Source organism: Bufo gargarizans, chromosome 2 (assembly GCF_014858855.1).
Source record: "Bufo gargarizans isolate SCDJY-AF-19 chromosome 2, ASM1485885v1, whole genome shotgun sequence".
Taxonomy (NCBI): domain Eukaryota; kingdom Metazoa; phylum Chordata; class Amphibia; order Anura; family Bufonidae; genus Bufo; species Bufo gargarizans.
Genome location: NC_058081.1, coordinates 210,822,095 through 210,836,606, shown reverse-complemented (window position 1 = coordinate 210,836,606; position 14,512 = coordinate 210,822,095). Strand labels below are relative to the sequence as shown.

The following is a 14,512-nucleotide window of genomic DNA, read 5'->3' as shown; positions in this document are numbered from 1 at the left end:
TAAAACCTGCAGCGCCAACTCACCAAGATGTCTGCCAAAGCACATGGTCTTCACACCACACAATGGAAATTAAAGATGGCCGACAAAAGCACATGGCTTGACACACACAAAGGAAAATAAAATGGCCGACAAATCACATGGCCTTCACAGAGGAAATCAAGATAGTGTCTACAATATCCAGCAATAGAAAATCCTAATTATACCCTGTATAACCACATACACCAAAAGGTTCTTAAGTAGATTTTTTTCTGATATCAGCAGATTGGAGTACACAGATTTCAGTTCACAAAGAGCAAAACTTTCTAAAAAATGAGAGTAAGGAAAAAGGATATTAAGCTGTGTCTCCTTTAAGTTCTGCTGATAACGGGGGGAAAAAAAATGATCTCCCTACCTGTTCTTGCCAAACTGTTGTAGAAATATTAATAGTTGTAATCCGCTAACATCAAACTTTGTGTAAGGAAATGTAAACCCCTATTCCCTCAACCGCAGTCAGAGTCAGACACAGGTGTTACCATCTTGAATTCTGAGCAACAACTCCCTCTTCCCCCTGCCCAGTCTGTTTCTTTTATTTACTCACAAAAGGTGTAAAAGGGGCTGTCCCAATACAAGGATACAGGAAGTGATGACATAGGAAGATGAGAACATAGCCAGCTAACAAACACATGTATACTATAACCACTGGAGCTAATTTTATCCAGCCTTGCTCAGTGACCAATGCCAGATAAAGTTAATATGATCCTCATGCATGTTTATTTACAGGACAACGTCATTATCTCCAGCGGCTGATCAGGCGCACTAGAGACAACAAACGCACGTTCCTTTCGTTTATATTGTTCTCTTAACAAATGCATCCACGCCAAGCCAATAAATCCTTGTCTTGCGCGGGGGCCCTAGCCGGCGTCCATACATCAGCCAACAAAACACTGCTCTGCTGAACACATCAGTCTCCCCCAGCCCACAGACCAGTGCTTAGCAGATGGACCATTCGCCAACAGAGACCTCTCCAGCTGTGACAGGACATACATGGAAGATATCCACTCCAATGGTTTACCCTGACACTGAGAGACATGATGACAATGCACAATATATTAAATACACATCCTAATAAAATTTCCACAACAATGGCATAGGCAGGATCACATCATTACCATCTATTGTGCATGGCATAGGCAGGATCACATCATTACCATCTATTGTGCATGGCATAGGCAGGATTACATCATTACCATCTATTGTGCATGGCATAGGCAGGATCACATCATTACCATCTATTGTACATGGCATAGGCAGGATCACATCATTACCATCTATTGTACATGGCATAGGCAGGATCACATCATTACCATCTATTTTACATGGCATAGGCAGGATTACATCATTACCATCTATTGTGCATGGCATAGGCAGGATCACATAATTACCATCTATTGTACATGGCATAGGCAGGATCACATAATTACCATCTATTGTACATGGCATAGGCAGGATCACATCATTGCCATCTATTGTGCATGGCATAGGCAGGATCACATCATTACCATCTATTGTGCATGGCATAGGCAGGATCACATCATTACCATCTCTTGAGGGCAGTATATTGTAGAGCGCAGCCCCTCACTCCCTTAGGCAGCACTGCAAGTGGTGGAAACCAGTCATACTCACATTCTAGGATAGTTTGCAATTTTATATAATTCCTGGAAACCCCCCTTTAACTAAAAACAGAAGTTCTTTCCTGTATGTCCCCTCTTGTGATTATTCTTCTGCTTGCCATTGTTCAATGGCTGAATTCATTGTAAACAATGGCTGTTGCATAACCAAGATTCCTTGAACCACATGAAACGGTGACCAGTATGTACACAGGATACAGCATCTTGTATTCAGTTATTTTATTTTTTCATTTATTAGGCTTCTAGTATGTTAAAATAAAAATTCTTTAAGGCCTCTTTCATACACCCTTTTTTAATCATTTTAAATGCTTGTTAATAAAACTCCTTCAGTGTCCACCTCTTTTAGGCTGCTTTCACACAATTTTTTGTGGCGGTTTATTGCACTTTTGCAGTTTTACTGGCTTTTTTGCATCTGCATTTTTGGGTGCATTTTAAAAGTTAGCTCCCAAAGTTAGTTCTAGGTCTATGGGAAATATGAAACGCATGTGTTTTTTTGCTTCTGCCATTTTTCTTAATTAGGTAGGTGTCTTTTGTCTTTGACTTCTTTTCAAAAACACAGCATGCTTCAGCTCTGGATTGTTTCAGATATTTTTTACATCTTTCACTATAGGGAGAAAATGACAGAAAAAAAACACAGTTCACATGGCCATTTAGAAAAAAATAATGCCACTAAAAATGCCACACAAATATGGCAGAAAGCACTGATGGCCAAAAAGCACTTATGGTAGAAGAAGCCAAAAAAATAAATAAATAAATAAATAAATAAATAAAATAAAAAATAAAAGTGTGTGTTAACCATTGCAGGGTTTTTAATAGTAAAACAGTTTGTAAGGCAGGAAAAATCTCACACATCTAGTTACCGGTAACCTATTATCCTGGATAGTTGATCTAGAAGAAGGGACAAACCCTAAGTAACTATAACTTACTATCACGATCGGCGTGACTATCACATACGTGACACAGAGGGAGGGAAAGAGGAAGGCCCTGCCCAAGTGAGAGGGAAGGTGGTGACCCCTGACTCACCTTGCGGCTGGCACCTGGCTGCCCTGACGTCCCTAGACGGGTTCCTCACCCGTACGCCGATCACGTGCCTAAAACCCTGGCTTTCCCTAAGATGAGCCCTAGATAGTGAACAGGGCGGTGGGAACACTAGTCCGCACCACTAGCTCTAAAGGAAAACACCAAGGGGAGGACAGACAATACAGACTAAACATATAATCCCAGGTGGGCGACAACAGGAGACAACAAAAAGCCCAACAGGGATCCGGAGGGTAGCACTCTGGAACAACAACCAGGATTCACAGCTCCAGTGGGTCAGTATAGAAGTCCAGGCAGGAAGCTCTATAACTGGCAACAAGAGAAGTGTGAGAGGAGAATATAAGGAGGTTGGGAGTGGCAGACAAGAAACAGCTGAGGAGGAGAAGCTACGGATCCCTGAGTGAGACAAAAAGGATTGCAAGGCAAACACAGAAAACAATCACTAAGAAACAACGTGATCTTTAGACATAGAGCGCGCAGCCACCCGCTGCGACTTCCTGACCCCGGGTATAACGGAGTCAGACGTGGCTCTTGACACCCTCGTGACAGTACCCCCCCTTTCACAAGGGGCCTCCGGACACTCAGGACCAGGTCTCTCAGGATGAGAGGCATGGAAAGCCTGAATTAACCTGTTGGCGTTTACCTCTGACGCTGGAACCCACATTCTTTCCTCGGGACCGTAACCCCTCCAATGCACCAGATACTGAAGAGAGCGGCGGACCCGACGAGAATCAACAATTCTGGATATTTGAAACTCCAGATTACCATCCACAATAACAGGAGGAGGTGGCAGCGGTGATGGTTCTAGAGGTGGAACATACTTCTTGAGTAACGACTTATGGAAGACGTTATGGATCTTAAAAGTCTGAGGTAGCTCCAGGCGAAAAGCCACAGGGTTAATGACGGCTACTATTTTATAAGGACCAATGAACCTAGGGCCCAGTTTCCAAGAGGGAACCTTCAACTTAATATTCCTAGTAGACAACCACACATAGTCATTCACTCCTAGGTCCGGACCTGGCGACCGTTTCTTATCGGCCATGCATTTATATTTACCACTCATATTTTTCAAGTTAGCTTGCACCTTCTGCCATACCGATGAAAGAGATGAAGAAAACCGTTCCTCTTCGGGAACCCCAGAAGACCCCCCCTCTTTGAAAGTACAAAATTGGGGATGAAAACCGTATGCACCAAGAAATGGTGACTTGCCAGTGGATTCCTGACAGCGATTATTTATGGCAAACTCGGCTAACGGTAAATATGATGACCACCCCTCTTGGTTTTCAGACACAAAACACCTTAAATATGTTTCTAGGTTTTGGTTGGTACGCTCAGTCTGTCCATTCGACTGAGGATGGAAAGCTGAGGAAAAGGACAAGTGTACCCCCAAACGGGAACAAAAAGCTTTCCAAAACTTAGAAATAAACTGGGTTCCCCGATCCGAAACCACATCGGAAGGGACCCCGTGAAGCTTCACGATTTCACTGATAAACACCTGAGCAAGCGTCTTAGCATTAGGAAGTGTGGGTAGCGCAATAAAGTGTACCATTTTGCTAAACCTGTCTACTACTACCAAGATAACTGTTTTACCCGCAGACAACGGTAAGTCAGTGATGAAATCCATTGACAGTTGTGTCCATGGCCTATTGGGGATGAAAAGTGGCAATAAAGACCCTGCTGGACGTGTATGAGAGACTTTCGCGCGTGCACAAGTAGACACGAAATCCATTACATCCTGACGCAACCTTGGCCACCAAAAACGACGAGACAATAGCTCCAAGGTTGCTTTACAACCCGGGTGCCCAGCAAGTGCCGAATTATGATGTTCCTTTAATAATTCAAGACGCAGGTTTAACGGTACAAACAATTTCTCTGAGGGGCAAGAGGCCGGGGCGTCCCCCTGGGCCTCTAACACCTTTCCCTCTAGAACAGAGTGTACAGCAGAGACAACCACTCCTCTTTGTAAAATAGGTACCGGATCACTAACATTACCCCCTCCAGGGAAACTACGAGATAATGCGTCTGCCTTGGTATTTTTTGCCCCAGGACGATAGGTGATTACAAAGTTAAATCTGGTAAAGAATAGCGACCACCTAGCTTGTCTAGGGGTGAGACGCTTAGCCGATTCTAGGTACAGAAGGTTTTTGTGATCCGTAATCACCGTGACGGGGTGGATTGCTCCCTCTAAGAAGTGACGCCACTCTTCAAACGCCAGTTTAATCGCCAACAGTTCCCTATTTCCAATATCATAGTTCTTTTCTGCTGTAGATAACTTTTTGGAAAAGAAAGCGCAAGGACGCCATTTGCCAGGAGACGGACCCTGAGACAATACAGCCCCCACTCCCACCTCTGACGCATCTACTTCAACAATAAAAGGCTGGGAGACATCAGGTTGAATTAGAACAGGTGCCGAGGTAAATCTCTCTTTTAGAGAGGAAAATGCAATTTTAGCGGCGTCAGACCATTTAGAAAAATCAGTCCCCTTCCTAGTCATGTCAGTAAGGGGTTTAACGATCACTGAATAATTTTTAATGAACTTTCTATAGAAATTTGCGAAACCCAAAAACCGTTGTAGAGCTTTAAGGTTCTCAGGAAGATCCCAATCTAAAATTGCCTGGACCTTCCTAGGATCCATACGGAAACCTGAAGCAGATAATAGATATCCCAGGAACTGTATTTCCTGAACGGCGAAGACACATTTTTCAATTTTCGCATATAATTTATTCGTCCGTAGGACCTGCAGTACTTGCCTGACATGTACTTCATGTGTTTTCAGATCAGCCGAATAAATTAAGATATCATCTAGGTATATGACTACAAACCTGCCGATGAGATGACTAAAAATATCATTAACGAAATGTTGGAAGACAGCAGGGGCATTGGTCAGACCGAAAGGCATGACTAAATTTTCATAATGCCCCTCAGGGGTGTTAAAAGCTGTCTTCCACTCATCCCCTTCCTTGATACGAATCAGATTGTAGGCCCCCCTAAGATCAAGTTTGGAGAACCACCTAGCACCCGCAATCTGATTAAAAAGGTCAGGAATGAGAGGAAGAGGGTATGGGTCTCGGATGGTTATCCGGTTTAGCTCACGGAAATCTAGGCAAGGATGCAGGCCCCCATCTTTCTTTTTAACAAAGAAAAACCCTGCAGCCACGGGTGAAGAAGAGGGTCTGATGTGTCCCTTAGCCAAACTCTCGGAGATATAATCTTTCATGGCTTGTCTCTCGGGACCCGAAAGATTATCCAACCTGGACTTGGGTAATTTTGCACCGGGAATCAGGTTAACCGGGCAATCATAAGGACGATGAGGTGGTAGCTTCTGACAACCCTTTTCAGAAAAAACGTCCTCAAAGTCCGAAATAAATGTAGGTAGGGAAGCTATGGAGGCGATTAAGCAATTGTTATTTAAGCAATTCTCTCTGCAATGCTCACTCCACTCCAATATCTCCCTGGCCTGCTAATCCACCACTGGATTGTGCGCTACCAACCAGGGAAGACCCAATACCACAGGAGAGGGAAGGCCCTCCAGAACGTAACATGAAAGACACTCATTATGGTGGTCCCCTACCCGAAGGTGTAAGTTATGGACAATGTGAGTGAGGTTTCTCTGAGACAGAGGAGCAGAATCAATAGCGAATATGGGAATAGGTCTCTGCAGCGTACAGAGAGACAAACCCATAGTGCGGGCAAAATGGGCATCTATCAAATTTACCCCTGCTCCACTGTCTAGAAAAAAAGAAATAGACTCCGTCTTAACACCAAAAACAATAACCGCTGGCAACACAAATTGAGATGTTCGTATGGAGGAAACGTATACCCCCCGGCTGACATCCTCCGCACAGCCTGGGGTTAGTAGTTGTCACGGCTGAGGATGGGGGAAATCCTCAGCCGTGCGATGATGTAGAGAAGGTGGTAAATGCAAGGCCAGGACAGGAATCAGGGAGCAGGTCACCTCCTATGCGTCCCTAACGCTGGCCCTGTCTCCTGTCAGTATGAGCCGACCTTGATGGTAGGAGGGCTCATACCCCGGAACCTAAAAGTCCCTACGAGCCCTCAAGTCGGCCCTGAACTAGGAGACAGAGTAAGACGACCTACTCCTCCTAGGCACGGAGGAGCAGGAGTCTCAACGGCCAAGCAACACAGGGGAAACATCAACAGACATATGGAAATGACAGGTAAGTGAGACTAGTACTGCACCTACCTGCCACAGACACACAAACCTGGAACCCATGAACAAGTGCTGCTGTCCACAGCAACACAAAGGACACAGCACACACCAGACATAACACGGGAACCCAGGAAACCATATGCTGCACCAACAAAGAGACCACACAAGCATCTACAAACACCAAACATGAGTTTTACTAATAAGGTTTATGAACAGAAGGATGGTCCCCACCAAGCAGATGGAGGAGACAGGAGGCTGCTCCAGCCAGCATGGCTGAGAGCAACCTACTGAACCAAGCCAGGGACTGAGGCTTTATAGGCCACAGTGGCCACACCCAACGGTCAGACACACCCAGTGACATCACACACACTGGGAAGAGAGTTAACCCTTCCTACACCACAGAAGGGAAAACACACATAAAGGGGAAAGCACACAAACTCACTCACCTATCTCCGACGGCAACGGCATGCGTGGCAACCGTGTCCTCAAGAACAGCCAAAAGGCCGAGACACTTCCACAGCATGCAAACATCACCAGACGTTGCCGCGGACAACCGCAGGTGAAGGGAGGAGTCCAAGTGCATACAAACACCACCTCGTGCACAACAAACGGACAAAGGGAGTGCACACAAAAACACGTTGCCAAGGGCAACCGCACGCATGCCTATTGTCCGCGGCAACCGCACCTGAGGCAAACAACTAAGTGCTCCCAGCTGCGGTTGACAACGGCAAACCGCGGGCAACAGCATGCAGCTCCCACGGAGTCACGATCATGACCAAGGGTCGTGACAGTAGTTTTCCGACGGTCTTTTGTTTTTGAGAAAGGAGGGACAGACATTAATGAAATGACCCCTCCCCCCACAGAAAAAACAAGCCCCCCACCTACGGCGAACCTCAGGAGAACGGACCTGACGAGAAGTTCCTCCTAGCTGCATAGGCTCATCTAAGTCAGTACAGACTAACTGCTGCTTGGGAGAGGTTACCAATTGCTCAGGAATTTTCGATCTCTCCCTAAGACGTCTATCTATTCTGATAGAGAGGGACATAACAGCATCAAGGGAAAGGGGGGTCTCATACAGCGCCAGCGCATCCTTAACCCTTTCAGATAACCCAGAGCAGAACTGACTCCTGAGAGCCGGGTCGTTCCACTGAGTATCCGTAGCCCACCTACGGAACTCTGAGCAATATTCCTCTGCTGGCCGATCTCCCTGTAGGAGTCTCCGTAACTTAGACTTAGCCAGGGCGACTCGGTCAGGGTCATCATATATGAGACGCAAAGCCCCAAAAAATCCCTCCACTGACCGGAGAGCCTGGGAACCAGGGGGTAACGAGAACGCCCAGGATTGCGGGTCCCCCTGAAGCAGGGAAATAACAATCCCCACCCGCTGTTCTTCATTACCTGAGGAGTAAGGGCGCAGCTTAAAATATAATTTGCAGGCCTCACGGAACGTCACAAATTTGTCCCTTCGGCGTGACTATCACATACGTGACACAGAGGGAGGGAAAGAGGAAGGCCCTGCCCAAGTGAGAGGGAAGGTGGTGACCCCTGACTCACCCTGCGGCTGGCACCTGGCTGCCCTGACGTCCCTAGACGGGTTCCTCACCCGTACGCCGATCACGTGCCTAAAACCCTGGCTTTCCCTAAGATGAGCCCTAGATAGTGAACAGGGCGGTGGGAACACTAGTCCGCACCACTAGCTCTAAAGGAAAACACCAAGGGGAGGACAGACAATACAGACTAAACATATAATCCCAGGTGGGCGACAACAGGAGACAACAAAAAGCCCAACAGGGATCCAGAGGGTAGCACTCTGGAACAACAACCAGGATTCACAGCTCCAGTGGGTCAGTATAGAAGTCCAGGCAGGAAGCTCTATAACTGGCAACTAGAGAAGTGTGAGAGGAGAATATAAGGAGGTTGGGAGTGGCAGACAAGAAACAGCTGAGGAGGAGAAGCTACGGATCCCTGAGTGAGACAAAAAGGATTGCAAGGCAAACACAGAAAATAATCACTAAGAAACAACGTGATCTTTAGACATAGAGCGCGCAGCCACCCGCTGCGACTTCCTGACCCCGGGTATAACGGAGTCAGACGTGGCTCTTGACACCCTCGTGACACTTACTCACAAAATACATCCAGGCCCCTCTTGAACTCTTTTAGTGAACTCACCATCACCACCTCCTCAGGCAGAGAGTTCCATAGTCTCACTGCTCTTACCGGAAAGAATACTCTTCTATGTTTGTGTACAAACCTTCTTTCCTCCAGACGCAGAGGATGTCCCCTCGTCACAGTCACAGTCCTGGGGATAAATAGCTGATGGGAGAGATCTCTCTACCTGTGACCCCTGTTATACTTATACATAGTTATTAGGTCACCTTCGGACATCCTTTTTCTTAACTAAATAACCTTAATTTTGATCCTCTTTCTGGGTACTGTAGACCGCTCATTCCAGTTATTCCATTACTTTACTTGCCCACCTTTGAACCAGTTCGAGCTGTACAATGTCTTATATCCTGCTGCCCAAAACGGCCAATAGTATTCCCAGTGATTTGTAAAGTGGCAGAACTATGTTCTTATCTCATATGGACATTTTATTTAGTAACATTAATTACATTTAAAATGTTTTTTTTTCTGAAGTTCTAGGAGACACATGGTAAAAATGCAAGACAATACATAATATACAGAGCATGCTGCAAAACACTAAAAAAGCCATTAAAATGGTATCAAAAAGGTCACAAAATGTTGGATTGTTCAGAAACGTGCACAAAACCAGCCTTACTATCATAATTTCCGTCTGCATAAAAGCTTTTTCAGAGCTGAGTTTTCAACTCAGATCCAACAGTATATTCTAACACAGAGGCGTTCCCATAGTGATGGGGACGCTTCTAGTTAGAATATACTACGAACTGTGTACATGACTGCCCCCTGCTGCCTGGCAGCACCCGATCTCTTACAGGGGGCTGTGATCAGCACAATTAACTCCTCAGGTGCCGCACCTGAAGGGGTTAATTGTGCGTATCATAGCCCCCTGTAAGAGATCCGGGGCTCCCAGGCAGCAGGGGGCAGACCCCCCTCCCTCCCCAGTTTCAATTTCATTGGTGGCCAGTGCGGCCCCCCTAACCCCCCTCCCTCCCTCTATTGTATTAATATCATTGGTGGCCAGTGTGCGGCCCCCCTGGCCCCCCCTCCCTCCCTCTATTGTATTAATATCATTGGTGGCCAGTGTGCGGCCCCCCTGGCCCCCCCCTCCCTCTATTGTATTTATATCATTGGTGGCACAGTGTGCGGCCCCCCGGCCCCCCCTCCCTCTCTCTATTGTATTTATATCATTGGTGGCCAGTGTGCGGTCTGCCCTCTCCCCCCCTCCCCCCCAATTATTGGTGGCAGCGGAGTTCCGATCGGAGTCCCAGTTTAATCGCTGGGACTCCGATCGGTAACCATGACAACCAGGACGCTACTGCGGTCTCTTTTGCCATGGTTACTTAGCAATATTAGAAGCATCATACTTACCTGCTGGCTGCTGCGCTGTCTGTGACCGCCTGGGAGCTCCTCCTACTGGTAAGTGACAGATCATTAAGCAATGCGCCGCACAGACCTGTCATTTACCAGGAGGAGGAGCTCCCGGCCGGTCACAGACAGCGCAGCAGCCAGCAGGTAAGTATGATGCTTCTAATATTGCTAAGTAACCATGGCAACCAGGACTGCAGTAGCGTCCTGGTTGCCATCGTTACCGATCGGAGCCCCAGAGGGAGGGAGGGGGGCCCGGGGGGCCGCACACTGGCCACCAATGATATAAATACAATAGAGGGAGGGAGGGGGGGCCGGGGGGGGGCACACACTGTGCCACCAATGATATAAATACAATAGAGGGAGGGAGGGGGCCGCACACTGGCCACCAATGATATAAATACAATAGAGGGAGGGGGACGGGGGGGACGCACACTGGCCACCAATGATATAAATACAATAGAGGGAGGGAGGGGGGCAGGGGGCCGCACACTGGCCACCAATGATATAAATACAATAGAGGGAGGGAGGAGGGACGGGGGGGGGGGCGCACACTGTGCCACCAATGATAATACAATAGAGGTAGGGAGGGGGGCCGCACACTGGCCACCAATGATAATACAATAGAGGGAAGGAGGGGGGTCTGCCCCCTGCTGCCTGGCAGCCCCTGATCTCTTACAGGGGGATATGATACGCAGCAGTGCGGCACCTGAGGGGTTAATTGTGCTGATCACAGCCTCCTGTAAGAGATCGGGTGCTGCCAGGCAGCAGGGGGCAGTCATGTACACAGTTTGTAGTATATTCTAACTAGAAGCGTCCCCATCACAATGCGAACGCCTCTGTGTTACAATATACTGTCGGATATGAGTTTTCACGATGTAACTCAAATCCGATGGTATATTCTAACATAGAGGCGTTCCCATGGGGATGGGGACGCTTCAAGTTAAAATATACCATCGGATTGGGGAAAACTCCGATCCGATGGTATAAAAGGGACTCCTGACTTTACATTGAAAGTCAATGGGGACGGATCCATTTACAATTGCACCATATTGTGTCAAGGTAAAACGGATCCGTCCCCATTGACTTGCATTGTAATTCAGGACGGATCCGTTTGGCTCCTCACGGCCAGGCGGACACCAAAACAACTTTTTTTTCATGTCCGTGGATCCTCCAAAAATCAAGGAAGACCCACGGACGAAAAAACAGTCACAGATCACGGACCAACGGAACCCCGTTTTGCGGACCGTGAAAAAATACTGTTGTGTGCATGAGGCCTAATACTCAGTTAAGTGGAAATGTTAAAACTAAAGTTTTCCATTATCATTCATCATATTTTTATAGTACCTCTGTTTGTTATGTGTGGTCTGCTGCTTAGTACTTTACCACACACATCAGTAGGAGGTAAAGATGATGTGGTTACAACCTCCAGCGCCTGTCTTGTCTCAAGCCACTGTGGTAAAACTCACAGAGAAATGACCATCTGTATTGCCCCTTTCACACGGGCGAGAATTCAGTGCGGGTGCGATGCGTGAGGTGAACGCATTGCACCCGCACTGAATCTGGACCCATTCACTTCAATGGGGCTGTGCACATGTGCAGTGATTTTCACGCATCACTTGTGTGTTGCGTGAAAATCGCAGCATGCTCTATATTGTGCTTTTTTCGCGCAACGCAGGCCCCATAGAAGTGAATGGGGCTGCGTGAAAATCGCAAGCATCCGCAAGCAAATGCGAATGCAGTGCGATTTTCACACATGGTTTCTAGGTTACGATCGGGATAGGGACCCGATCTTTATTATTTTCCCTTATAACATGGTTATAAGGGAAAATAATAGCATTATTAATACAGAATGCTAAGTAAATTAGGAATTGAGGGGTTAAAAAAAAAAAATTAAAATTAAACTCACCTCATGCACTTGTTTGCGCTGCCCGTCTCATCTTCTTTCTTCTTCTTTGAGGACCTGGGAGAAAAGGACCTTTAGTGACGTCACTGTGCTCATCACATGGTCCATCACCATGTCCTCAAAGAAGAAGAAAGACAAGCCGGGCTGCGCGAACAAGTGGATGAGGTGAGTTTAATTTAAAAAATAAAATTTAACCCCTCCATCCCTAATTTACTTAGCATTCTGTATTAAGAATGCTATTATTTTCCCTTATAACCATGTTATAAGGGAAATATTAAAATCTACACAACACCGATCCCAAACCCAAACCCGAACTTCTGTGAAGAAGTCCGGGTTGGAGTCTGGGTACCAAACATGCCAATTTTTCTCAAGCGTGTGCAAAACGCATTAAAACGCTTTGCACTTGCGCATTTTCCCGCCAAACGCACCCGCATCTTGTCCGGCCCTCACACGCGACGCCTGTGTGAAAGAGGCCTATGTCTTAGTTATCTAGATCTGCAGCACTCCTGTCTAGCCTGGCATTAGACAACTAATGTCTGCACACAGAGCATGCTAACTTATTGTGTTTTGCACACATCTTTGGGCCAGTGTTTTTCTCTAGTTATCTGGTACTTCATTTGATAAATATGCACCATTGGGTCCAAGCTATTCATTTTGGCCGGAAAATTAAAGCATATAGTCCACTACATTAAGGTGCCGTCATTTTTTCAATGCAGTAGTAGATGACAGGTAATAGTTGTGATGTTATATGCTTACCATTGGTGCTGGTGATGTTTTGTCTTGATGAGTAACAGGCTCTGAAGAAAAATAACCGGTTACAACACTTTATTGATTACATGACACACTATAGCGAAATAAAAAAACAACAACTTAATACATTAAATGTTCCTATTCTCTCCAAGGCCATTAGTTATCTTGGTAGACTTCAGTGTTGGCCAGTGAATGACACAAGGTAACCATTGATGACCTATCATGGTGGTGGGTCATGAATAGTGTCTCCGGTTGGAGGTCATATCACTTATTTAGAGAATGCTGGAGTGTGAAATTCCCTTAGATCCCATGCCTTGCCTATTGAGCTTTTTGCTGCAGCCCATTTAAAAAGTAACCACTTGACTGCTCCTGAATATTATGACAGCAGGCTGATGTCCTATTTGCCAGACAGGGGAAGCAGGGGTCTCCACCATCCCTTTTGGTTCTTCACTCTAGAGTTAAAGGAAGTAGGAACTTAGAATACCTCACTGCGCTATTAGATGATAAAATGGCTGTGTCTGATGCTTTGTGGATCTTGTGGGACATGTACTGGATCACACACTAGTTATTATCAGATTTTCAGAATTTGTACTAGTTTGACCATCTCCAGATTCCTTTCTTCTTCTTCTTCTTCTTTCTCTTGTGTTACTTGTCGTTCGATGTGATGTAAAATTGTCATACCTATCATTCTAATTTTTCTCGCGGTAGTATATTTGTATCAGTGCCTTTTATGAGGTTTTGTTCCTCTAATAAGATTGTCATTGATAGTTTGTGACATTGTTCATATGTACCTATTATTGTAAATTGTACAAATACATTATTAAAAATATACAGTAGTTAAAAAAGAATGGGTGTTATTGTCAGTTGTATATGGACAATATGTCATCGTACACCAGGGCAAATGGGGAGATCTGGTGTAGTCATGGGAGGGAATCATAACAATTGGTTTATTAAAAAAATTGTTATTTTCAATGCAATATAGACATTATGAATTCTAAAGAAAGGAGTGTGCATTTTGCAATTAACTAGATGCCTAACTATGCAAAAAAAAATATTGGCTTTGTATGCACATAAGATGTGATAGAGAAGGCATTCTGGAACTACACAGCAAAGTGTAGACCCTAACCCTGGGTTCAGACCTGAGCGTTCCGAAAGGAGCGCTCTGTATGCACGATTGTACCGGCGTTTACAATCGCGCATACAGAGACAGGCGAACACACATTGTCGCGCGTTCCCGAATATCTATGTACGGGAACGCGCGACAAAACGCCCCAAAAAAGCTCAAGAAAAACGCCCAGGTAAGAACCATTCCCATAGGGAAGCATTGGTTTCTCCTTGTTGAGCGTTTTACAGCGCGTAGGAACGCGCTGTAAAACGCTCAGGTGTGAACTTAGGGTAAGTGTCTTGTTAAGGCTTTTGAAATTAAAGAGGTTGTCCAACGTCAACAACCATTGTACCTATGAACCAGAAAGT

The 14,512-nt window shown here is 45.9% G+C and overlaps 1 protein-coding gene across 5 annotated transcripts in view; it reads right to left on the bottom strand.

Annotated features, from left to right (window-relative positions):
- LOC122927775 overlaps positions 1-14,512 on the bottom strand; it is an 81,516-nt gene that overhangs the window by 14,254 nt on the left and 52,750 nt on the right. For 2 of the 5 annotated variants that reach the window (XM_044279960.1, XM_044279963.1), the window contains 2 exons: positions 13,046-13,086; positions 1,934-2,271 (listed from right to left, as the gene is read on the bottom strand). In XM_044279960.1, the coding sequence (XP_044135895.1) occupies positions 2,249-2,271; positions 13,046-13,086 (64 nt within the window). In that variant the 3' untranslated portion in view covers positions 1,934-2,248. Of the gene's footprint in view, positions 1-1,933; positions 2,272-12,289; positions 12,347-13,045; positions 13,087-14,512 lie in introns of those variants that run through there. The other 3 variants (XM_044279959.1, XM_044279962.1, XM_044279961.1) reach the window with 2 other exon arrangements.